Below are 25,543 nucleotides of genomic sequence, written 5' to 3'. Positions count from 1 at the left end.
AACACTTCAGGTCTGGGATCTCATTATTCTTAGACCCCAGGCTTCTGATGCTCCGTGATGCCCTGCTCGAACCTTGGGACCTGTGTTCTGCACTTTGTATAATTGCCACCTTGGGATAGTCAATGAGTCCAGCACCGACAGGACAAAGACTTCAGGCACCTAAAACGCACAAGAGAACTCTCTTCCAGGACCTTGGGGTTCTTCAGTTATAAACTGCTCTTTTTAAAGCCCTTTCTGAACAGACTATTCTTATCACTTGGTAAAAAGCACGCATTTTTCCCCTGTTACAATCAGTAAGCAAATAATGATTAAGTGCCATTAGGTGTCAGACATTATTCTGGCTACTGAGGAGACATTTTGGAATAAGATTGTGTCCTTGTCCTCGAAGCTTACAGCAGAGTGGGAGAGCCAGACAGGCAACACATGAACACATGAACGAATGAATGAATGGCTTTGGATACGGCTCGTTGTTAAGGAAATGTTGTACGGGTGGCTTTGGCTAACCCCCCCCCGAGGACCCTGCATTTGGAATGAGACCTGGATGATAATGAAAGAGCAGTTAGTCATCTCCAGATCTAGAGATGAGTTTTGCAAACAAAAGGGCCATCACTTGTGAACATCGTAATGGGAATGATGTTGGCATGTTTGCAGGACAGATAAAAGGGCCAGTGTGGCTAGAATAGCTGGGGCACATGAGAGAGGCGGGAGGTGAGAACAGATCCTATAAAATAGGAAGCTCTTTGGACATTGTTGTAAATTTAATGGGAAGCCACTGTAGAGGTTTATTTATACGTAGATGACAGAATGACATGGAACCTACTTCCTCCTAACCATTACTCTCACTCCTCCCTTTCTATCACATCATTTGCATTCAATTTCTTGTTTCTCCCTTCTTTTATTTGTAGCCCAACCTAACTCACGCAATCCTGAGATACAGTATGGTTTGGCTGATGCCTGTTGATTAGAATCAAGTGAGTCATAATATCTGCTTTATAGAGTGACATATCTGTGTGTGGTCCCCGCTTTTTTAGCTAATTTAAATGAAAATTTGGTGGTCCGCCATATTGCCACCATGTGTGAGAAGTGTTTTCAAGATCTCATTGCCACGAACTATTCTTGGGAAGACCCTTCAGGATGTTTCCATGGTTTTGTTAAGGACCTTTCTTTTTGAAAGGATTCAAATCTTTGGAGTCCAAAAAGGTAGTTCATAAAAACGGATGTCAGTGAGAGATTAATTTGTGGATAAAAGTTAAAGTGTTGTCCTTGTGTCATACGGTTAAGTCACAGGCTGCCTCCAGTAGCTACTGTTAATCAAGGTATGTCCACTACAATTTTATTAAGCGTGAGGGTGTTCTTAGTAGAGGTCTTAAACTGTGTAACCCATTGTGCTTATTGCTTTGATAATCCATCTAATTGTCCTTGGGGCTTACAGAATGTAGGGTTTGGCTTCGCTGATGATTTTATGGTCACATTAATAATTGTGTTGCAGAATCTGAATAAATGTGTTCTCCAAATACAGACAAAACAGATAAGTCCTTTCTACAGGACAGGGAACACAAAGTGCCATTATGGAATGGCCCTATTTTTTCCTTCTCACTTGGAAACAAGTCATAAAACCCATCCTTGGAATGATTATCTTTTTGGATTGCCATTGCCAAAAAGAGAAGCAATCCAAAAACTCTGAACTGCTGGAGCAGATGCTTCTCCAGTGACAGTAGGGCTAGAGGTCTTTTGTGATTAGAAGTTCGGAGAAGAGAGAGCTTAGATTATTGATGTCAGAGCCACAGAGGGAGAACATCTTGGTCCAAAATTATAAATTTTCTGTCTTGCACATTAATTGCTACCTTTATAAAACTCTCTTCTCTTTTGTTTTGAGGAACCTATACCTTATATAGGTTTATAACCCCATGCCTGTCACAATGCCTGGTACACGCTGGGTGTTTGGTTAATATTAATTTATTAACCAAATAATACAGTCAGTCTCTGTGTTCTCATATTGAAGTCCAGTAACAGAAGTCCAAATCTAATGAAAAAAATTCTGAGTGCAAAAAGCATACGAAGATATAAATTAGGAGAAGTTCTGATTCTCACTTTCTGGTGTAAACCTGTTTGGACCCCAGCGATAGGCACGCTCACTGCAAACACGGATGTTTTAATGCACTGATCTTTGCAACACTTGCTATTTATCATCTCACTGCAGTTAGTTGCCATTTGTCCATGTTCTGGACTCAGCAGCGTATATGACTGTGGTGGGGGGAGGTGGGGGAGTGGAAAGCATAACATTCAGCACCGAGGACAGCGCCAAGAGTCCAACCTGTTCCACTCACCCTCTTGACTCCCGTCCCCCCAGATCACGGTCCTAACCCAGGGACCATTTCTGGGATCCTGACCCTCTCCTTCCTTGATGCCCTTTGGACACTCATTGGTCAGGGTGGGCTTTACTGAAAGGTAAAGGAGACTAGACTTCAGTTATGAAATTAATAGGGGTATAAAGAGGATGAACTTTGTGGAAAGCACACGGAGGGGTTGTTGTTCTTGATTTGTTAAAGCAGAGGGTTTTGCTCAAGCTAATTTTACAAGGTAGTTTTGGTGGAGTCCAGTATGAGAGTCATTTCCACTTCCGCTTTGTAGTGAAACAGATTTCTTCAGAAGACCTTGCTGTACTTTAAAGAAAGTAAAATGAGTGTCCTTTATCGAAGCCAGCATGGAACTCTAGTTGGGGCACTCCCATTCAAAGAAAACATCAGATCCTCCTTTCTTAGTGGCCTAGAATTTTCAAGTTTAACTCAGAATGTGGTTCACCGGTGTCTCTAGCTACCTTTGGCTTCTGAGGCCATCTGCTCCAATTCTTTAGTTGTCATTATCAAAAATTCCTGAAGGTAAAAATATACTTTTGTCCACTTGTATAAAATAGACAGCATTGGTGACAATTTTGGGTCTGCAAGTCTTCAGTTAGTCCTGTTGCAGATCAGCAACAAAAGAGGCAATGAGGGATGGGATTTAAAAAACAGAAACAAAGAAGGGAAGGCAAAGGGCAGAGCTCGTGTGGCGGTTCTTGTCACAAAGCCTTAGGAATGATCAGCGAAGGAGGATGTCTGCCAGCTTCAGCCTGAGCTGGACCACAGGTGTGTCCCGGGAGGCAGGGATGGAGAGCCGGGGACAGGGGGGACAAGGCGGCATCAGCTTTTTCATGAACGCATCACGGGGAGATCTCAGAAAGCAGGGCCCTGGGTGGTAGGAGAGGGCGCTGCAAAATATCACAGAAAGGTCACCGGAAGCTTTCTTCCTGGCTCCACGTCCAAGTGGCTCAGTGTCTCTGAGACCTTGAAGATGGGGCCTGAGAGTGGAGACTGACAGCTCTGTGTCTCCAGTCCAGCCCCAGCAGAGAAAAATTGTTTGGTGGAAAGGTCAGGAAGGGGAAAAAAATGTCTCTTACTGTGCCTGCTCTCAAAAGCAAAGTCTGACAGAGTTATAGGCAGCTCAGAGAAGAGTGGTTGGCAGGTGGAAGTAATTCTGTGGTATTGAATTGTAATCACTGGTACTGGATTACTGGATTGGCTTTAATGTGCTGTTTCTCCTGCCACATCTCACAACACTGCTTTCGCCAGAAGATCTTTAATTGCCCGTGGAAAAAAAATCTCTTCTCACATTCCCTGGGGAACTGTGAATGGAGTGTTTGGTCTTAGATTTCAGAAAAGCATTCTCCTCTCAGCCAGCATCACCAGTGTGTAAGCGTGCACCTGGAGGGGCCCCTCCTCCACTTCCACTTTGGGACATAGAGCAGGGCGCATGGCACAGGACACACAGCACAAGTGACTCCATTGCTAATTTGTGGGTCTTTTAAATGACATGGTGATTTTCAGCCAGTTTAGAGCTCTTAGCATGTAAGCAAAAGACGTGTTTGGGTAATGTGCAAATCAGGGCGTGATCCTTTAATTGGGGTCTTCAGAACACTTGTTACATAGGGTATTGAGTCACTTTGAATTAACTCAAAGGTATGTGTTAGGCCCTCTGCTCAGACGTTGTTTGCTGCAACAAAGAAAATGGCACGGTCTCTGCTCTCAGTGATCATTTTATGCCCTTGTTCAGTTTATTCTCCTAATTTTGATCTCTCTCGTTCTTTCAGCCTTCTCACTTCATCTTCTCACTTTTTTTTTTTTTCCGTCCGCGTTCTAGGCCAGGTGTGTGCTCCAGCTGTGCCCTCTTGATAACTGAGCCATCATTTATGGCAGCATCTTAAAGGGCTTTTCCACTTAATAGGCTCAAAGTGACATTAATTAGAGGCATAAAGTGATACCACTCCTTTTTTTTTTTTTTTTTCTTTTTTTTGGTACGTGGGCCTCTTCCCGCTGCGGCCTCTCCCGTTGCGGAGCACAGGCTCCGGACGCGCAGGCTCAGCGGCCATGGCTCACGGGCCCAGCTGCTCCGCGGCATGTGGGATCTTCCTGGACCGGGGCACGAACCCGCGTCCCCCGCATCGGCAGGCGGACTCTCAACCACTGCGCCACCAGGGAAGCCCGAAACCACTACTTTTGTTAGGGGAAATTAAATTTCAAAACTAGTCAAACTCAGCTGTTTTCCGTGACCGTCTCCTATGTTTTAAGCCCACCTCTGGCAGTAGTTTTGGCTTGTTCCTGAGTCTAATTTCTCACTAGGAATTTGCCAGATTATGCCCTGCAACTGTAGTTTAGTTCCTATATCAGCTGTTTAGTGGCTAAAGTGAATGTAGACTTTCCCCATATAACCGTGGAAACTCAACTGTGTCTGTTTTATTAACTTGAGCTATTGAATGCCAGGATTTGGGGGACATCCAATTTAAGTTCGTTAAAAAAATATGACGCCAGTTTTCTTAACAAACGCCAAGAACACCCATTGGTCAATAAAAGGCAGTACTGGCTTTCACTGGTGATGGTCTGACCAGGTCCCTTTTTCCCAGTAGCTGAGGGGAGCCGTTCTGTAGCCAGTGGCAGACCTGCTATGTTAGGCTGGGCAATTCTTTGTTCATTAGTGGCCTGGAATCCCCAAGCTGACAGAGCAGTGTGTTTGTTTTAGAAACTGAGGTTGCAGTTTGAAGAACATAGACCAACACTGACCCCAGATCTTTTCACCACCCCTGCTTTCCCCTGCCTCAGGGATGTCTAAGTGGGCTGGTTGTGGTGAAGCCTTTTAAGAATTCTGCACCGTCACTTGCTCTTCAGGTGCCCTTTGGCCAGCTCTCTGACTTTTCCTCCACCAGCACTCCCGGCATTTGGTATCGTCATGGCGTGCTTTGCCTTTTTCTTTGTTTGCCCAGCCGACATCTGGCTTGCTGGTCACAGGAGAGGTGGAAAGGCTTTGGATGCATGGAATGATGAATGAAAGAGCAAATGAAAAAGTTATTTGGGAAGGTAACTTTGTCTCAGTCGATCTATGACGGTTGGTTTGATCTCTGTTTCAGTGGAACTTGACAGCTCTTGACATTTAAAGAAAGCTTTAAAAGACTCACTTCCATGTTTTCTGTTTATTGCCCTGAATATGGTAGAGCAGTGACTGCACTAGTTTCTTGGTTATAATCGCTACATTGTTTGTATTTAGAGAATTTTAGCCAGCAAGCATTTATTCTAGGACCCTGGTTTCTCTCTTCTCCTGCTCTTTTGCCTGTAGATGTGAGGTCAGGCAGTAAGGCCATTCTCATTAACTACTGGTTTCCTCTGTTTTTAGTTTCGTCTTCTGGCCTTCTTTTTGGAGGAAAGGGCTCTCATTGAGATTGAAGGACGTCAAATCCTTCTTTCCACACACACTCATGCGATCCTCCTGAGTTTGAATGTGTGTGTTCCAGATGTCGCTTGCAGAAAATAAGAGTTGTTCTGGATGGAACCTTTAAGGGAGATCCATTTTTGGAGTCCTGTGTTAGAAGAAATAATCGCTCTACAGACTTGACTGTTAGATTTCACAGCATTCTCTGTTGAGTCTCAGTACAGCTAAAGAAACTTGAGGGCTAGCCTGGGAACTCCAACACCATCTATGATTTTGGCTTGTGCAGAGGTCCAAACAAGTTACTTAGAAGTGATGTTTTAGAGCACAGCCCAATCATAGCTTGAGCTGGATCTTTCTTCTTCCCATTAGTGTTACCCTTACTTAATTTTTTCCACTAGAGGGTGAAGTTCTCAAAATTGTACATGTACCATTCTCCCAGAGCCAAGAATTGCGATGTGGGCCCTTGAAGAACGAGCTCTCTGTGTAACCCCGTGTGAGCTGATTAAACACATCAGGATGGTTTTCAGTAATCCTAGTTATTTCTGCGTAGGGCTCTGATTATAGACTTTCAAGCACTTTGCTATAGATTAGCCAGAGTAACCAACTGGCTTTCACTGTGTTCGCGTGTTCCGTCCATGGGACGGTTCTTGTTCGCCAGCTCTGTGCGCGGCCCTTTGCTGGGGAGCAGTTGCTTGGATGAATAAAACACAGACCTTGCCCTCACGACACTTAAAATCTAGACGACATTCGTTTCCAAGATGAAGGAATTGCTTCTAAGTTAACGGAGTAAGTTGTGTAACTTCAAAAAGTAGCAGTCCTTCCGTGGGGCAGTTTCTGTGCTGATTCTCACCAGCATCCTTGGTCTGGACCAGCTCCTCTGTTCCCTCATAGGCTGCCCAGCATGGCTTCTGGCAAATTCCCAGCACCCTGTTGTGGCTCTTTTCCAGATCATTCCACAGCGAATGCTGATGATGTCCAGTAGAGGTGTCTTTCTCCTGTGTGGCTGAGAGCACACTGGTGGCCGTGGACACAGCTTCAGCCATCTCCCCAATCCCAGCACGTAGTCTGGTACCTTCTGGAGAGCAGGGCTGGAGCTGTGCTTCGTAAACGCAAGCTTCTGTCGTGACTGATAGAAAGTCAGTACCTGCCTCTCTTCTCTGCTTTAAACTTACCACCGTGGAACATGCCACAAATTTGAGTTATGATTTTGCTTTTTAGTCTGTCTCTTCTACTAGAATGTCAGCACGCCGAGGGCAGAGATTTTGTCTGTTTATTCCCTGATGGACGTTCAGTGCGCTCACATTGGGGTCTGAAGTGTAGCGAGTACTCAAGAAATAGTTTTGAATAATGAACGAGTGAGTGAACGAGTGAATGAATGAATGAAGAATCTGCCTGAGTGTTCTGCTGGATTAACTGATACCCACCCACAGGGTGGTCAGTTCTGTGATGTTCCCAGCTGGATCAGGTGAAAACATCTGTCTAAAAGTATTACCCTGGTACCATCTTAAATTTCCCCACACAAGTGGGAAGGGTCAGTCATCCTCTGCTTTCCACACCCAGTTATTAAAATAAATGGCTTAGTCCGCACCTAAACCAGCTCCCTCCTCACCCCAGGAAATGTCATTTCTTTATCCCAGAAGGAATCCTGGTGAACACGTTTCAGTGGCCAACCCCCCTATATAATGAACTCGGTGGCTTTCTTTAGACGCTGTTGACAAATTAACTTTTATTAGCCCAGCGCCCCAACAAATGCGGTGACTCTCTTATTCTGGGGAGTCTCTGGCCGTTAGGGAAGCTTTTAATGCTTGCTTTCATTACAAAGAATTAAAGGGAAACTATAATGGTGGTGAGTGGTACAGCATGGCCGCCAGCATGGGGAGTCGAGGCCATGCAGCCTCTCGTCCCCCGGGGTTGGCAGCAGCTACCTGCCTCTCCTCCAGCATGGTGTCTCATCGTCTGTGCCTCTCCCTGGGCCCTGCCCCGGCTCTCTCCTTCCTTGCCTTTACACAGAGCCATGCGTGATGCAGAAGAGGGACTGTCTTCTTATTATTGCACAGTCATTATTACTCCTATCAGAAATACGTGGAGATTTGAACAGAGACAGACACGGAAATGAACACTATTGTTAAGGGCAGGACTTTTTCTTCTGTGTTTTCTAATCCTATTTCCATAATATAAAACCATAATATGTAAAAATAGGGACAGATATTGATTATTATTTGGCATGTAGAACTGCCCGGTTATATTACAAATAGGGCAGAGTTTCCTTCATATATCCCTGAAATCAAGGAGATGCTAAGTTGCAAAATGATGACGATAATGACAAAAAAGACACTGGCCCCAGAGGGCACCAGGAGTAGCTATTAATAAAGGAAACAGCTTTTTAGGGCTGAGCTGAAGCTGAGTTGATTAACTTGTTTCCTGAAGGAGACATAAAGCTAAAGCTATAGTTTATTGAAAATTAATGAAAATGAATTTTGGTGGCATTGCTACCAAACAAGAAGGAAAATAGGAATGTGAGAATACTGTGTGAAAACGAATTTTCCTTCTGGGCTGCCACTTCCTTCAGCTGTAGTATTGTCACTTACCATCTTACGGAGGTTTTAATTTGAAAGCATTAATGATGTGCGTTGGGCAGTGGTTCCGATGGTAAATAACCACAGAGCTTTTACCTTTGATGTATAATTTCTTTTGATGTATTTTTTATAGAGCACGTTGGTTCACAGTTTTAAATCAGACTTCCTCTCTGTGAAGCTTCTGTGCTTTGTTTCAGAAGCTTGACACTGTACTCGTTTTTTAAACAAATGCTTCAGAGCTCTTGTAGCTGAAGATTAAGATCCTCAAATTTTGGTGTCAGCAAGTATAAAATTCTTGATGTCCCATTATGAGACTTTTATCTGGGGAGCCAGTGTAGTGCTGTAACCAATGAGATACTGACAAAAAAATCTGACTCCATTTTGGGTCAAAATAGGCCCAGTTTTACACCTTCTTTTCCTAGAGGAACTCATTTTTCATAATTGTCCGTTCAGATCTGGCTTTTAAAACACAAGTTTGCTTGTTTTAATGGCGCATTAAAAACTTTGCTTCAGCGTTTGCTCCCATGAATGTGGACATACATTTGATTAAGGTAGAGCCCGGGTGGCACTTGGTGGTCACTGGACGAGCCACTTAGGTGACAGGCGGTACGTGAAGGCTTTGAAGTGGTTTCCCCTGGAAGGTTGCTCATGGACGGCTGCTGGTCCCTGGACTTCCGTATCAGCGGCTTTGATTTCTCTGAAACTGCCTCACAGAGGGGATTCCTCTTACTGATTAGGAATCCTTAAAAACATAATTTATTACCGGGATCCCTTCCAAGGTGCTTTCTGCTCCCTCCAGCGTTAAAAGTGTGCTTTCTCCAGAACATAAATTCACGTGGACCTTTACCAGGTTTGGGTGCGGGAGCCTCTTGATCCCATCCAGTAAAAGGAAGAACCCAGAATCGGCAGGAGCAGCAAAAGCGTCTGCTTTGCAAATCTGCGCAGACATCTAGGTTTCCCATTTTCAGAGGAGGGAGAGGATACTGCTGGGGCCTGATGGGTCTAGATGTGAGTTTTGTCTTTACTATTTCTCACCAGTCTTGACCTTGGGGATGTTATCCAAGCTTTAGTTTCCCGGTGGAAGCATATTCCTACCTTACAGTGTTATTTGGGGGATTAAATGAAACAATGCAGGATGGCCACCATATTGTAGGTGCTCAGAATGGATGAGCTCTGTTGGTGCTCTGCCCAGAGACACACACTTCACCGGAACTCTCCCCCAGAGCCAGTGGGAAATAGAGCTCAAACCATTTTTTGCGTAGCTTAGCAGAAATTGCTTGGGGTTTCAAAAAGAAAGAAAAGTATTTGAAAAGTAGAGCTTGCATTTCATTTCTCTCTTTTTTTAAACTCGAGTTCTGGGACACAAATCCATAAACTCCATAAACATTCATGCCAAGCCTTGAAGTGCTCATTTTATCTACGAATGGGCTGTCTGAATTGCCTCGTGGCTCAGTAGTGAGGCTTTTATTCACCTACCAACTTAAAAGGCTAGGGAGGTATTTGAAATCTCTTTTGGCATTCTGCACAGGAAGATTATTTAAATTACATTTTCAAGTACGTGTGATACCTACATGAAGCCCAAAGCAAGAATTTGGAACCCGTTTTATATTCTCATAAATATATGTGCTTCATTTTTCATATTAAGGACGGAAAGGCTTATTATTGCCTAAAAACTTAAAAATAGTATTTACAACGTTATATACATCTAAGCTATAGGAAAGACCCAGTGCGGCCCTGTGTATTAAATGAAGAAAATGCTAGAAGAGAATATCATGTATGCTTCTATTTCAAAATCATAAAACATGGTAACTTGTACTTGGACTTTAGAACTTGAATATTTTATCATATATATAAAAGCCATTAGTTATAAAAGAAAAAGAAAAATAGGGGGGTTTCCCTGAAGACTATTCAAAGGATTGCAAGCTAGAAGGACAGAGGCCAGTTGCAGCATGTGTAGCAGTGGAAGAGATGAGGGATGGCTGAGGCATCAGGAGGAGAAGGAAAACCTAATAGTGGGACCACCGTGTGCGTTTATTAACCGACATCCGTAGAAAGGGCTGTGTTGCTTTCTCTGTCTCTCTCTCAACTTCTATATGTATTTACAGCAGTGGCTGAAATTATGAAGTTCTTGGACATCTCTGGAGGATTGGTTCTTAGATCAGAAAGGACCCTTGAGGTCCCTTGTCTCGTGTGGACTGTCCTCCTTTCATGTGGGAGCGTGGGGCTCAGAGGGGCGAGGCTAGGATGAGCTGGGAACAAAACCACGTTTCCTGACTCCACATCAGCTGCCTTGGCCGTAACACCAAGTAACCTTGCCCCGTACACTTCTCTGAAAACAAGCACAAAGCTGGAGGTCTCCATCCTGTAATCCTCAGCCCCTCCTAATCCTTGGAAATAAACCTGCCTTTTGAGTAAAGCAAGAACATCTCTCTGAAGGTGTTCACGCCTGCACCCTTGCATCACCTCCCTGCATTTTAGCACCCGGAAGGCTGCTTCTCAGTAACAAAGTAACTTGAAAGGAGTTAACTTTGCACACACAGTGTACAAAGAGAGCCTGGTCCTCGGTATTTTATTTAATCTCCCAGGGAAGCCCAGGAGGGGCGGGTGTTCTTAGGTCTCTTTCACAGAGTCATAAGCCTCTGGAGAAAGGCACTGGAGAGGTTAATAACCATCCCCAAGCACATGTAGGACAAACAGGGAGGGACGGGGCAACGTGGCCAGCTCAGGACCAGTTGGCTGCAGAGCCCCGGTCATTCTCGGAAAATGGAAAAACCACGTGAACAGGAGGGAACCTCAGTCCGCTGGCTGGCATGTTTTAAAATGTTTGGGGTTGCAACAAATGGGCAGAGACACCAAAACTGATTTCTCAAGAACTTTAGACAATGAAGTGCTGACATTTCCATCCCTTTCAAATAGGGAGCATGAGAGGACAGGGGTGCGGCTGGCAGGAGGAGAACCTTTTTGTTTCCGAGCTTGACCCTGTGTGCTGCTCTCCCTTCTTGGCTCACACACCCTCTTTCCTGTGATGCGCTGTCGGGCCAGACACCCAGGAAGGCAGTGCTCACATTCCAGAGACATCCGCCAGGATGCTTGTCAAGACCTCAGAAGCACCCACCTCCCCCTCTTTGACATCTGGCCATGCCAGCTAACCAGGTGGAAAACTTTGATCTCAGTTAATTGGGTGGGTTCGGGCAAGAGTAACCCGGTCTCCTAGAGGATGCACAGCCGACCTGAGATGGGTTTGTCTAACTGTGCCTGGCTCCCCCCTGGGCTCCGGGTGGGTGGGAGGCTGCACGCCTCCTTGCTGGGACCTCCGTGACTCCGGGCTACTCCCTGGCTGCTGCAGTGATGCTTGATTTTCCTGTAGGTTCTTTCTGCTCTGTGACTTAAACAAATTAACTTGTCCCTTTATGCTTCCTCTGTAATTGCGATGCAGTATTTATTCTGTTTGGGCGTGGATAATTAGAGAAAATTTGGAGAGATTTCTCATCCCCTGACAGGTCCCCCTGAAGAGTGCCTGCTGCTCAGTGATCTGTCAATATAAGGACAGAAGGTAAAGCAAGTACGTAATTTCTGTCCATCCAGCGTTAATATCTAGGTGAAAGCAAGTCACATCATATAAACAGGTGTTGTGATGACCTCTTACTGCTGCTGGTGGGAGAGTGAGACCGTTTCCACATCATGTATGTATATGCATGTAAATTACAGGTTTGTGTATAATACACACGCACACACACATGCACACTTCCCCAGCAGAATCCTGCAGGTTTGATGGGCTGATGAACAGATAAGCGTAGGCTTGTACAGACACAGTGTCAGCGACCTGTGGACGCTTCAGAGAGGGCCTGAGTTCTTTGCCTTGTACCCTCCCCGCTCCACCTTGCCTGACACAGTGCGCAACACTTAGGAGACTCCTGGTAGAAGCCATTTGAACCTGTGAATGAACGACACACTCATTTGTGGGGCAGTCACATCTGGGATTGCCCTGTGCCCATATTGTGACCTGGTTTCAGGTCGAGGAACTATGGTTGCTACACTTACAAGACCATGTCGCAGGAGCTGGCAAACTGGCCCAAGTCTGGCTAGCGCCTGTTTTTGTGAAGTTTCCTGGGACCGTGGCAATACTCATTCGTACGTGTGTCGTGTATGACTGTGTTTACGATGTAGTGGCACATCTGAACCACTTGAACAGAGACTGCACGGCCCTCAAAGCCTAAAATAGTTACTGTTTGGCCCTTTGCAGAAAAAGTTTGCTGACATCTGCTACATTGGAAGCTGATCCTGAGGTCTTTCAGTAAAAATAGATCCTGAAGGCCTAGGTCCTTATTTCTACATGTACGTACCACACACACACCCTCACCCATTCTGTGGCTGCCTCTGTTGTCAGTGATCAAAAGGAAAAACAAAGTTGAGCAAACGTGACTACAGGATTCCACACTGGGTTTGTCTTAACTCGTGGCCATCCCCAGACCTTTATTCCTATTGCCTTTGCCTGCAGAGCCCCTGAGACTGTGCCCTCAAAGGGCCCCTGACCTCAGGGCGATTCCCCTGGCTAGTTTTTCCCTTTCCTGTCGCTGTGTGACTTGGACTCGGGAGAACGGGACATCCCCCCGTGGAGAAACCCGTTTCTCAGTGAGGTTGAATAGGACCCCATGGCCGGGAGATTGAATCACTGGATTTATAACGCTCACTGCAAGCTACCGCTCCTCGGGCTGGTTGGTTACTTAGGATTTTCGTGTCCTATGTGATGGCCTCACACTTGCTCTGACTCAGTACAAAGCCCCCGGAGCTTCATGATCTCCTGTCTGCCTGCTGGTCACATTTAAGGGCCAGGAGTGGCCTGGGTTTAGCTGCTCCTTCCTCCTTCCCACACACCCAAGCCTGCAGGTAGCACTTGGCTGATACTGGGAGAGACCCGACCAGTGAAAGAACCTATCTCACTCTGGGCAGTGGCAGGTTCCTGCCCTCTTGCTTAATGGGTGGAGTAAAGCTTCTCATGTCCTCTGTAGGTCTTCTCTGAAGAACCGAGGGTCGCTGGGTTGTCAGCAGCTAGTGAACCCCTCAAGACACCTCACATGTGGGGCTGCCAGCACCTTAGAAGTAAGCAGCCGTCTCCCTGCCGAGGTGGCCGGTAAGGGTGCAGCCCCTGAGCTGAGTGCTGCAGCCCCACAGCCTTGGGTCGGAGGGTCACCTGCCCAGCAACCCACAGCTGCTCTCGGGAATTACGACTGTTAACAAGAATTGGTTGGGTTTCTAAAGTCAGTGCCCCGTTTGCCCAGTCTCAGCCTTCAGCGATTACATTTGTGGCTCGTTTAGATATCCTGTGTGACCCTGAACTTCCCGGGAAGAGACAAGAATAACGCTGAGAGCTTTGAAATAAGCAGGATCATTCTTGGCATTCACGCAAACAGAGGGATCAAAGGCTTCCTGAATTGTTTCAAGTGAGCGGTTTTAGTGAATTGCCCAGACATTTTACAAGGGACTAAGAGTAAGAAGGCATGTTCCTGAACACTTTGTGCACATCCACTCGCTTAAAGAATGCATCCCGCTGAAATGCTCATATTAGGATAGGTCCTTCTTCAGTGCCCGCTGTGTGTCGGTTATTGCTGAGACCTTTGTGGACAACGCTGTTAAGCTTCTAGCATCCCTGTTTAATAGAAGATGAAACTGAAGCTCGCTGAGATTAACTTGCCTAAACTGAAAACTTTCTCTGCTGAGGCCTTTCGGAAATCTCTATAAGCAAACGAGAGTAAAGAAAGAGTCTCTTCTGAAAAATAATTTGGAAATGGTCCTGGTTGGTGATACAGAAATTTCTACGCACAGAGTAAGAACTATTGCAAGAACTTGCCTGGCAGACTTGGTAATGCGTAAACAAACTCAACAATGAAAAGAAGTTCTATTCAACTTATACATTCAGTGTAATTTGCCCATGGCCATGCTAGCCAAGTTCAACGAGCATTGTCTTCCTTTGGTCTGCACTAGAGCACGCCTGAGGCCTCGCCAGCCCTGGCTCAAGCCTGCAGTACAGTGGGGATCTGGGGGCAAAATGTGTCACTTGGTTTCAAAGTCGTGAGCTCTTAGATTGATTTCTAAGTCAAGTGCACACTGAATTCCTTCCCTCACTGAGACTCCTCTTACTGAAGGTTAATTTCTATACAAAGGCCCTTGCAAGCTAATTTGGGGGTGAAGGGTGAGGAGAGAAGTGGACTGTACACAGGTTCTGAGCATTCAGGTGATGACGTGGAGTGTTTTCCAATATTTTAATGTGATCATGAAATTCCTTGTCATGTTACAAAATGACTATAATAATAATCTACGTAGAGTGAGCTTTCCTATTTCCTACCATGAGATGCAACGATAGGATAACATTTCTTGGCTTAGATTGAGCACATAAAATAAGTCCTGTGAACTCCTGCTTTAAAGTGACTGTCCTGGTGCATGTCCTTCAGGGGACTGGTCCAGTGCTCAGAGCAGCCGAAGGTTACATTTTCGGGATTTAATGAGCTGGCTGATACTGGCCACAACAGCAGTATTTACACCGTGGAAATCAGCAAATGCTACTCCCCCTTCTTTGAGAGCCAGTTGTTAAAAATGTACCAGCAGACTCTCCCCCCTTGCTGGCCCAGACCCCTGAGAAAGGGACGGAGAAGGAGCTTTGCTTCTTATCTGCCCGCCTCCGAGGCCGCTGTCTCCTTGTCCATATTCTGAAGTGGAAAACAGTGGTGGGAATTTGAATTCTGGGCAAATCAGTGACCCTGGGCAGTTGAGCAAGAAGGTCACCTTCAAGGTGGCTTTGGGATTTGAGACCACTTGACTCACTGTTATGCGGAGAGCTCAGGGAGGGAGGTGGAAATGCAGATTATTAGGAACAGATGTGGGGGTTCACCTGGCTATGGTCCTGCTTTCCTACCGTGAACTTGGCCTGTGCAGACAACAACTGACCTAGAGATTGATTTCTAAGTCAAGTCATCCTTTGCCTTGATCGAAGGTGCCCACTCCTCAAATGGTTAGGAGCCAGGCACTGTCCCTTGTTTTGGGGATACTGGGGCGAAGGCCTTTTTGTGATGATGGCAGTGTCCTCTGTCTTGTGTAGGAGTCAGTCTCCACAGGTGGCTCTTGGGCACCTGTGATGTTTCCGATGTGATTAAAGAACGGAATTACAATTGTAATTAATTCGAGTTTGAATTTCAATAGCCACATGTGGACAAAGCAGGTCAGGGCGTGCAGGAACGGCCCTTGGTGGCAGCCTGTGTACTGAGAGTGTGTGGGGTGCATCCGTCACTCTGGACTCAGACATGGGGCCACTAAGAGTTCCCCAGACCCCAACACCGCTGACCAGCAAGGCAGCCCTCACGCCACCAGCAGACACCACCCCATTCAGATGCACCTGGTGCTGGGCTCCGTGCATTCAAAGGTCACTCCCTGTCTTCCTCACCCTCGGTCTGCAGGACGGGGGATGAGCTCCAACTTACAGGTGAAGCAATGAGGCACAGAGAGGTGCAGCCCTCGTCCAAGTCCTCAGAGCCAGAATTCCCACCTAGACATGTCTTAACAAACTCAAAACCACTTTGAAGACTGATGTAGTCTCAAAGAACTCAGAGGATCCCATTTAAAACAACTTTCCGCCCTGTTCTAATAGAAGGAACCTCCGTGTACAACACAGTTCTCCTTGCATGGGGTGTTCGTGGATGTTCAACCCATGCAGCTGTTTATTTTGGGACACACCCCTGTGAGATGCACGCGACTTAGTATATGCACTTGGTTTTATACCATCTGTTGAATTTTATTTCCCATTTGGTGATGTTGGTATCTTTCTAGGTTGCTGTCTGGTTTAAGTCACTACCAGCTATATCGAAGTCAGTGATCGGTCCCTGTTTGGGCTTTTCATGTTTCCATGGGAGTGGTTTACTGATCACAAATCCCTTACAGACCCACCTTAGTGTGTTGCTTTTGGTTATGTATTTATTCAAGGCTAAATGATTGAAGTGGGATGAAAATGGCGATGTAAACCCAAAATTCAAGAAAGCCTTTGAAAACCATTCTATAATGGTAGGTTACTGTTAATCTACTGTTAGATTAGTTTACGATTGGCTAGCAACTTGTTTTGCTTAATACTGTAGGCTGCAAACAATGCTGGGTCGTAGGAGGTGGGGGTTATTGAGAGTTAACTCCTTTTGTAGATGGACCACCTACACGAAGCTGGAGAGGCCAGACACCAAGGGCAACATCTGCACCAGCCACCTTGCCTCTGGGGCCAGGGCTTAAGATCATAGAGGTTGCTTCCTCCCCTTTGTTTGCAACATGCAAACACAACGTAACTCAACCACAACAATCCTGTGCCAGGGTGGTTTGCTGCCCTGACAGTGCATTTCTTGGCTTATCTTCATGCTGGCTGCCAGCTCACTTAACCCAGGGGTAGGAGCCCACGGGGTGAAGCGTGCTAATCACGTGAGGCAACAGGGCACTGCCTCAGATGCCACCTCCAAAACATGGGCTGCTGGAATCCAGACAGCTTCATGGGGGAATGGGAAAGAGAAGGTCTGGCCGTCTAGACAAAACCAGTGAGCCATGACACTGTTTCAAGAAACACGGAAGCAGAGCAGTGCTGGCTGTTTCGTGTCATCCTATCACACTGCCTGGCTGTCCTAGCACAATTTCAAGTACAAAAGAAGGGAAACAAAGTTCAGCGATCTGTTATCAATGGCAGACAGTCCTGGCTGTTTTCATTCTCCCTCCTGCCCATCTGTACACACAGGGCGACTCGTGGAGAAAGGCATCTTGCTCCTAATGATACACACATAGGATTTGTCTAAGGATGGGCATTGCTTCTATGCGTTCCAAGTAAGAAAAATAAAATATTGTCTGTTGTATAAAATATAAAACCTCATACAGTCCTGAATATCAATGTTATTCCAATTATTTAGCATAAGCGAGTCAGCATTTACTTTTCAAAATGCCATCCGAATTTCTTTTCCATAATATGTTTCCTGAGAGGCAGGTAGCTTCTTATTTAGATTAGATATTCTGGACTGGCATACCTATTATACTTCATCAGTATCATAAACCTTTAGTCCTGGGAGATAAAAAGGAAAGCTCCATCAGTTCATTCAGAAAATAGGTATTAAATTCCAGGCCAGGTGCAGGAATGCTAACCAAGTCAGTCCTGCAGGTGAGGATAAATGAGGTCTAGCGTCATAAAATAACCTGGGACTGCTTTGACCTTGCTCTGTCCTCAGACTACAGCCTGTTCTCAGAAACGCAGGCTTTGGTCTCGTTAAGGATTTGGGCTTTGGGGGCTGCTGCTGGCCCCTGAGGGTGATAAGCCTGCAGAGAGCATCATAAGAAAGGCGTGAACATACATACCCTTCCCGATGGGCCTCTCCTTTTTCCAACTCCTGAATGACCCCCAAGAGCACTTTGATGGTTTCTTGGCTTGAACTGATTAAGTTCTCCATCATCTGAAGCTGTGCTTTCAGATCGACCACTTCCGCACGAGGCACGATTTGTTGGCATTCTTCACCCACGGCGAGCGCTGTCGGACAAGGCTGGTGCTCGTGCGCCGGGGGGGCCTGAGTCTGCAGGGACGCTTCACTACATTCGGGGGACAGGCACTGCGTCGGGGGCGAGCAGGCCAGGGCAGCGCCGGGCGGGGCCTGGAGCCCATTGGCCTGTGAGGCCTTCCTCCGCTCCTGGTCGGCCACGGGGCAGAGGGACCACTCGCTCGAGGGGGCGGAGTTCGACAAGGCCAGCTCGGGGGCCCTAGCGCCGGGGGCAGGTCCGTAAACGGTGGCCACCTCCGTCTTAAACACCGTCCCGTGGGCCGATGCGGCGGGTTCCTCGGCGTCTGGGGTCGCCCGGTCGTGCTTTGCTTTCCCGTGCAGCTGGTAATCGGGCTCTTGGGAGGGAGGACGAGTGGAGTTCTGGAGAGGAGCCTCTGGGCAGCGGTGCAGGTCGGGGGTTCTGCATGGCTCTGCGCAGTTGACCCCGGCGGGCTGGCCCAGCGCGTTCACGTGCTCATCGGAGTGGAAAACCAATGCCGCCGCCTTCTGAACCCGGTCCGCGCCCCACTGCCGGGACTCCTCCCCGGGCCCTTCCTCAGTCTTCTCTTTCGCATCAATTGCAAACCCATTGTTTTGACTTTTAAAGGCATCCGTGGCTGGGATGCCTTTGAGATTCCCCTTCTTGCGGTCCAGGGGGAAAGTCTGGTAACACTTCTTAAGGTCCGGCGAGGTCTGCACACCTGTGCTCTTGGTGACGTTGGGGATGGACCTCCGAGCGGGCACGGTCATGTATTTGCGGTAGGTGGCCCTGTAGGACGCCGGCTTGTCGCCCAGCTGTCCCGAGGAGAGCTGCGTGTCCCTCTGCTCGTTCTGTGCCTCGCAGATATCCTTAAACCGCACCTGCAGGGCTTTATTACGCTTCTTAATCTGCCGGTTGGGATCCAGGGCATATTTCATCTCCAGGGCCAGGCATGCGGCAGGCTCCACTTCACTCGCCGAGGTCGTGAGTGCGCATTTGCTGGGTTCCTTACTGACCATGGTTCCTGCAGTCGGAGACAGCAACAGACGTGTCAGTGGAACAGAAACACACATGCAAACGCAGGCAGCACAAACTTTTGGCCGGGATGACTACTGCCTGCTCCCTAATTATTTTTAAACAGGTGAGGTCGACTTTTATGTTAAGGAAAATCAGACAGGCGGAGAATCGCTGGCAGGCACAGCTTGAAATGCTTCTTGGACATTAAAGCTTGCTTCCTTCTCCATGTGGGATACACTCGTTTTTCTTTTGATAGTGAGGCATGTTTCCCTATTAGACAAACCTGTTTTACTATATTCATGAAGAAACCCGACGGCGCTGCCTCTTCTGCTTTGCAAATTGCCACTTCACACGCACATCTCCACTTCACAGGCAGATGGTTTTCCAAATGCAACTTACTTGGTTTGGGTTTTTATTACTTTTTTGAAGATGACGTGATTAATCTATTATTGGAATCCGAGAGAATTGCTATTTTTTCTTAAAGACTTCTCGGGGATTCTAGCTCCTTATCGGATAAATGTGGAGAGCCCTCCGATGAGGAACTAAGCTAAATCTATTTATGGTAGCCACTCTGGGTGCCATGGGATAGTGGGCCGTGCTGCTTTATGGGAAAAGCATAAAGGAAAAAAATCTCTGCAGTATGGCTTGCTTCTAATGGGTTAACAGGAGCCATATAAAGGACGTGGGTTTCCCTACCTCTACAAAGTCTGTGTTAGCAACTCTTTTCTTTGATTCTGTGGAGAGCGGTATCTGAAAATACTGCTTTTTTTTTTTTTTAAAGAAATGATTCATTCTAAAATCAAGTTTTGTGTTTTGATCACAACCTCTGAAAATGAACACAATGGTGGTTGTTTCAGGATTTAAATCCTGAAAGAAAATAAAATCACAAGGCTTTATGTTAATCATGCAAATTCATCTTGGGCTGAATTATTAAATGCAACTAAAAAGATGCAGGTGGCCAGTGACTGCTCCGGGGGAATACCAGTGGGTAGAATGCCTTCACTTTATCAAGCAGATTCACCGCTGTGTATTACACATGGAAGAACTTTCTGGAGGGTTGAAGTGAAAGCGAGAAAATATAGTTAAGTATGCTGTTTGTGAGTTAGCATTCATTTTTTTCCCCCTGTGTTCGAGAAGAAAACAGTCAGATGGGAGGAAGCTAGGCTGTACGGAGCACTGGCGTCCAAGCAAGGTGCCCAGAGAGGCAAGGTCACTGACAGGAGCCGGTGAGAGGGGAACAAGAACAGGGTCAGGCCACCCTGTCCCTCCCAGAGCACTTCCGTGAAATGCTAGAGGCACTGCGATCACGTGGCTGCCACTCTGGGACCCAGTGGGTGTGTGGGCCCCCAGGAGCTCTGCTGATAGAGGAGGGCCACATCTAGTACCTTCAGTGCCACACTCCCTTTTCAAGGAGGAAACTGGGGTTCAGAGAGGTTATGATACTTAGTCATCGTCACACAGCAAGTAAGACATACTGGCAGGCTCCTGATCTACCTGACTCCCGAGTCCATGCTGTTTCTTGTCCCTCAGGTGTCCAGTGAACAGAGAGGCAGGACACTTCCCCACGTCCCTAGTCCTTACTGACTTAGGACTGCAGGCTAACGGGGGTGGTGGTTCAGAGAAGGAGAAGAGAGGAGAAGCCGGAGCCCCTGTCTGAGAGTGAGTTAATGGAACTGCCCCCCCTCGGAGTCTGGGGACTCCGTTAAGTTGACATCTCATGCCAGCATCGCACTGGCGCGGTCCAGCACTTCACTAGTGTTACTGAAAGAAAGGCTTAGAGAAAACGCAGGTACTTCATCAATTCTGCCTTGAACAGTAGGCTGGGAATCACGTTAGAGGACATCAAAAATAGTCCCTGCAGAGTTTGGTTTCGATCACACCGGGGTGTGCCAGCCTTGGCACTCCTGGCATTATAGACTGGGTAATTCTTTGTTGGGCGGGCTCTCCTACACAGTATAGAATGTTTATTAGCATCTTCACTTCTCTCCACTAGATATCAGTAGCACCTCCACCCCAAAGTGACAGCAAGAAGTGGCTCCAGACAAATGGCCCTGGTGGGTGGGGGTGGGGGTGGGGTGGCTAACCATTCCCAGTTGAGAACCACTGTATTAGACCTGTAACCTTGGGCGGCTAGAGTGTGTCCTGAAGGTAAGGCTGGGGTGGAAAGCCACGCAAAAGACCAAGAAGGGATGGCAGTGTCCCACCTCCCAGGGGGCAGGGTGTCTGCAAAGTGTCAGCTCTGACGCTCCAATCTGGAAAAGATCCAGCTCTGTGCTGAGCCAGCATCGAGGCAGGGCCTCACTCCATTGCAGCCTGTGTGTCCTCCGACAAAAGAGTTAATCCGAAACAATCACAATCCGAGGGTAGTTTGGAGAAGACAGAGAACAAGCCTTCTTTGGTCTTTGGTGCTCTACTGGGTACTGAGGATATCTGGAGACCTTTGTCATTTGAAACTCGAAGAACTAGGCAGTTTTGGAGAGAAGGAAAGGGAGAGGTACAGACTGAACTAGATTATGGGTGGTGGGGACAGAGCATGCCTGCTAAGGGTAGATAATGTATATGGTTAAGAGACACTTACTTATTCCATGAGGTTAAAAAGATGCACACAAGGGACCTTGTGTTGGGGAGATTATTGGGGGGGGGGGCGGTTGGGATAATAAGGAAGTGAAATCTTAACCCTCACTCTATCTCCTATTCATTCTTTAATGCCTTTGTTGTCCAGGTGTGTCAGCATGTATTGTGCCATTATTCTACAGAAGACCTTCATACTAGGGAAAATTTGAAAGAGAGAGCATTTTTACAAAAAGCAATTTACAGTAATTTTTCAGCCTTTTCCCTGCCACTACAGAAAAATGAGTGTCTGAATAAGTTTGTCCTACCATGCTATATTCATCCTCACGATTTGCCAAAAACTGAACTGAAGTAATTTTTTTTACATCAGTCTGCTGGTTTGGAAAGATATTCTGAGTCTTGGACCCAATCATCAAACTAATAAAACAAATCAGAAGAATTAGTTGTCAGTGGCAAAATAATAATAATAAACAATTCCTAAGCACCTCTCTGTCTCACAGGGGGTTGCAGAGTATATGAAAATCACTTCCTTATTAGTAGAAATGATGGTGCGAAATAAGATTTTTTTTATCAGCGTAGCTTGCTGTTGCTGTATTTGTTTTGAGTATAGTAATGAAGTTGTCCTAATTTCACTGAGAGTAAAGACACCAAGGAGTTTTGCAGATGACTTATTCTGCCTTCAGATAAGTTTATGAGCTCTACTGATGACTGGATGATATTTTCTAAAGGTTCACAATGGAATTTTCTGGACACTAAGAATCACTTTTATATGAAGTGGGGCACATCTTTCCGGGGTGTTCATTCACTGTTTATTGGGGGCATTGGGCTCGTAAGTGATTACCATTAAGAAAATGATTTTGTATGGAAGTTTGGGAGTAGCGGAGGCAAACTATTATACATAGGATGGATACACAACAAGGTCCTACTGCATAGCACAGGGAACTATATTCAAAATCCTGTGACAAACCGTAATGGAAGAGAATTATACATATGTATAACTGAGTCACTTTGCTGGACAGAAGAAATTAACACACCATTGTAAATCAACTACGCTTCAATAAAATTTAAAAAACAAATAAAAAAAGATTGTGTCATAAAAGAAAATTGGACATTCTCTAGATGAGAGTCTGAGACAAGTGGAACTGCCTGGCACACTCGTTTTTCATCGTTCCTTCACGCGTTCGTTCATGCACACGTTACAGTGTAACCTCAACATTCAGTCCATATGTTCCCTGTTTCTGTGTCCTAACCGAATGCCAGCACTGTCCTAGGCACTTCACGTGCACCTTCTCCTTGACTCTCATGACAGCCTCACAGGGGCGGTACTACTGTTATCCTCAAGCTGCAGATCGAGAAACCGAGGCACAAGATTTTTTCGAAACCTGCTCAGAATCACACAGCCAGTGCGTCCCTTTATGTCCCGTGCATTAGGCAACTACTCCTGCCTGGGGAAATCTGCAACTGGAAGTGACCCATGATAAACCTCATAAACCATCAAACAGCTGGAACTCACGTAAGCCATTTCCTTGGCCTGTTGCCGCAAAGTATCTGGGTGCAGAGAACCTCCAGGTAGGTCCCAGGAACGTACCTGGTCCTAGAGCACAGACTCAACAAGGGTTGCCTTGAATTTTGGATTGAGCGTGACACCAAACTGGCATTTTCAGCGATGGCTTGCCTCGGCTGTGTCACCACAGAGAACCATGGACTCTTGGAGTTAATCTCTTGGCTCTAAAGCAGCAAGAGTTCAGAAAGTTTATTTTTCATAAGAAAACTGTGTTTTAGAATTCGCTGGACTGTGCTGTCTTGAGGTGAAAATGGCAAGTCATGGTTGCGCCTGGCTAGCTCGGGGAGAGCTTGATGTCAAGGAGCTGTTTGCAATATAAATGTCTTAATTACCCTCAAATTAAATTTCATAATCAAATGTGAGTTGTAAATATATAAACCTTGTATTTTTAGATTAGTGATGGAGAGTCATCTCTGCATGCTGCTTTAAATTAATAGCTTATATAAAGATGTTCATTCCAGCTTAAAGGAGTGAAGAAATGGAAGCAACTAAATGCCTAACAATAGGTAAACGGTTAAGTAAATTATGGTGTATATTCACTCAGTGAGGCCATTAAAATGATAATTATAAAGATTATTTAGGACTTCCCTGATGGCGCAGTGGTTAGGAATCCGCCTGCCAATGCAGGGAACAAGGGTTCGAGCCCTGGTCCGGGAAGATCCCACATGTCAGAGAGCAACTAAGCCCGTGTGCCACAACTACTGAGCCTGCGCTCTACAGCCCACGAGCCACAACTACTGAGCCCACGTGCCACAACTACTGAAGCCTGCGTGCCTAGAGCCCATGCTCCACAACAAGAGAAGCCACCGCAACGAGAAGCCCGCGCACTTCAACGAAAGAGTAGCCCCCACTCGCCGCAACTAGAGAAAGCCTGCGCACAGCAACGAAGACCCAGCACAGCCAAAAATAAATAAATAAATTTAAAAAATATTATTTAGTATCGGAAAAAAACGCTTATGAGATAATGTTAAGTGAAAGAAAGCAATCTACCAAATTGTACTGGAAGAACATGAACAAAACTGGTCATCATTGTGGTGTTGAGATAGTGCTTTTGGGGAGGTTTATTTTCCCTTCTGTTTTCCAGTTTGGGAAGGGGGAGTTGCAGTGTCGTTATGTTGTTTGCCAATGAAAAAGACACAGGGCAAAGTTAGGCCACACCTTAGGGCAGCGTGACAGGGTCAGGCCTCTGGAAAGTAGAAACACTTGGATCAAAAGAAGAAAAACCTAGAAATGATTAGATTTGGGTACAAGCGGCCTCCCAAAGGTCATCTTTTATTGTTTTGAGGAAACCTTGGATAAAGAAAGAAAATGAATTTCAAAATCCTAACAGTGTTCGTGTGTGTGTATGTGTATCTGCAGGGTGTAGACATCTACGTACATGCCTCTGTATATAGGTGTGTGTGGACTGGCTGGGAGACCCGGGGAGCGTTCAGTAGAAGATATATCCATATGTGTGAAAACTCACTGTCGGCTGGAATTTGCCATCTGTGTTAATTAGGAATCAGGCAGTTTTGACCTATAATCTGCAGTTACCATCTGAAGGAAACTTTGTGGGATTTCAGCACGAGAGAGAATCTCCACTGGGTTAGTTCTGTTCTTAGTGTCTGAAGGGACATGAGAGGTTTCCAGTCTGGCCCTGAGCTGTGATATAAATGGCATAATGCGGTTGACTGACAGTGGGGACTGGGGAATGGGACGGCCTTGCTAAGACACCTCCCAGGGTCCCATCCGCCAGTGGATCCGGCAAAAAAGCAAGGCAAGCAACCCGATGAGTTTGGAAAGGGACTGCGTGACATTACTGGTTGTTCTCGTTGCTTTCCCACTGTTGAGACACCTTGGTGTTGAAGATGCTGGCTGGGATTCAAGATTAACTGGGTCAGCATTTTATTCTATATGCGGAGGGAATGCCTGAACATTAGGCTACTCAGAGTGGGGGAGTGGTGAAAAAGAATATCCCTTGCCTTAACACGCTGCTTCCCGGAGGGAAAGGGAAGTGAGACAGAGCCTCACCTGTTAATGAATTCGTCTGCCTTCTGAAATAGTTAACATTAAGACCTGTTTTATAGCCACTGATTGATTCTTCCAAAATGGGAGCCCTCCTCTCCTCAGGGCAAAGCTAACTGCTATAGATTTTGGACTGTGTCTTCGTTAGATTCATTATCCAGTTTAATTTCCTTTAATACACTGAAATGATATTTTCCCAGACATTTCTTGCCTTCTTCAGAGGTCATTGATTAAGAGGGCTGAAATGGGGTAAAAAAGTGAATGCCGACACCCCCCTGGGATTGAGCCCTGTGGGGAGGCTGCTCCCGTCTCAGCCTCCAGTGCGGTGGCCCAAGTCACGCCCCACTCCCTGGATTTGTGGACTGTTGCGGTGAGGCCTCCATCATTAAGAAGTGAGGACCATCCAGTCGGAAGCAGGGCAAAGGGCACTCAGGGAGCTTCACTGCAGGCCTTGGGCAGAAGAAATAGCATGGCAGGTGGGGCCCCGGCTCATGTATATCTTTGATTTCAGAAAACCCATTTTAACCTACTGAAAACCTTTACTCAGTTACTTCAG

The 25,543-nt window shown here is 46.4% G+C and overlaps 2 protein-coding genes across 2 annotated transcripts in view; one reads left to right on the top strand and one right to left on the bottom strand.

Annotated features, from left to right (window-relative positions):
* INSYN2A (inhibitory synaptic factor 2A) overlaps positions 1-18,850 on the bottom strand; it is a 36,702-nt gene extending 17,852 nt beyond the window's left edge. The window contains exon 1 of the mRNA XM_065894922.1: positions 17,676-18,850. Coding sequence (XP_065750994.1) covers positions 17,676-18,850 — 1,175 coding nt within the window. The remainder of the gene's footprint in view (positions 1-17,675) is intronic.
* The window catches only part of DOCK1 (dedicator of cytokinesis 1), a 474,607-nt gene that overhangs the window by 176,111 nt on the left and 272,953 nt on the right, over positions 1-25,543 (top strand). The window lies entirely within an intron of this gene.

The sequence above is a fragment of the Phocoena phocoena genome, chromosome 16 (assembly GCF_963924675.1).
Source record: "Phocoena phocoena chromosome 16, mPhoPho1.1, whole genome shotgun sequence".
Taxonomy (NCBI): Eukaryota; Metazoa; Chordata; class Mammalia; order Artiodactyla; family Phocoenidae; genus Phocoena; species Phocoena phocoena.
Note: the sequence above shows the minus strand (reverse complement) of the source record. Positions and strands in the feature narration are given on the sequence as shown.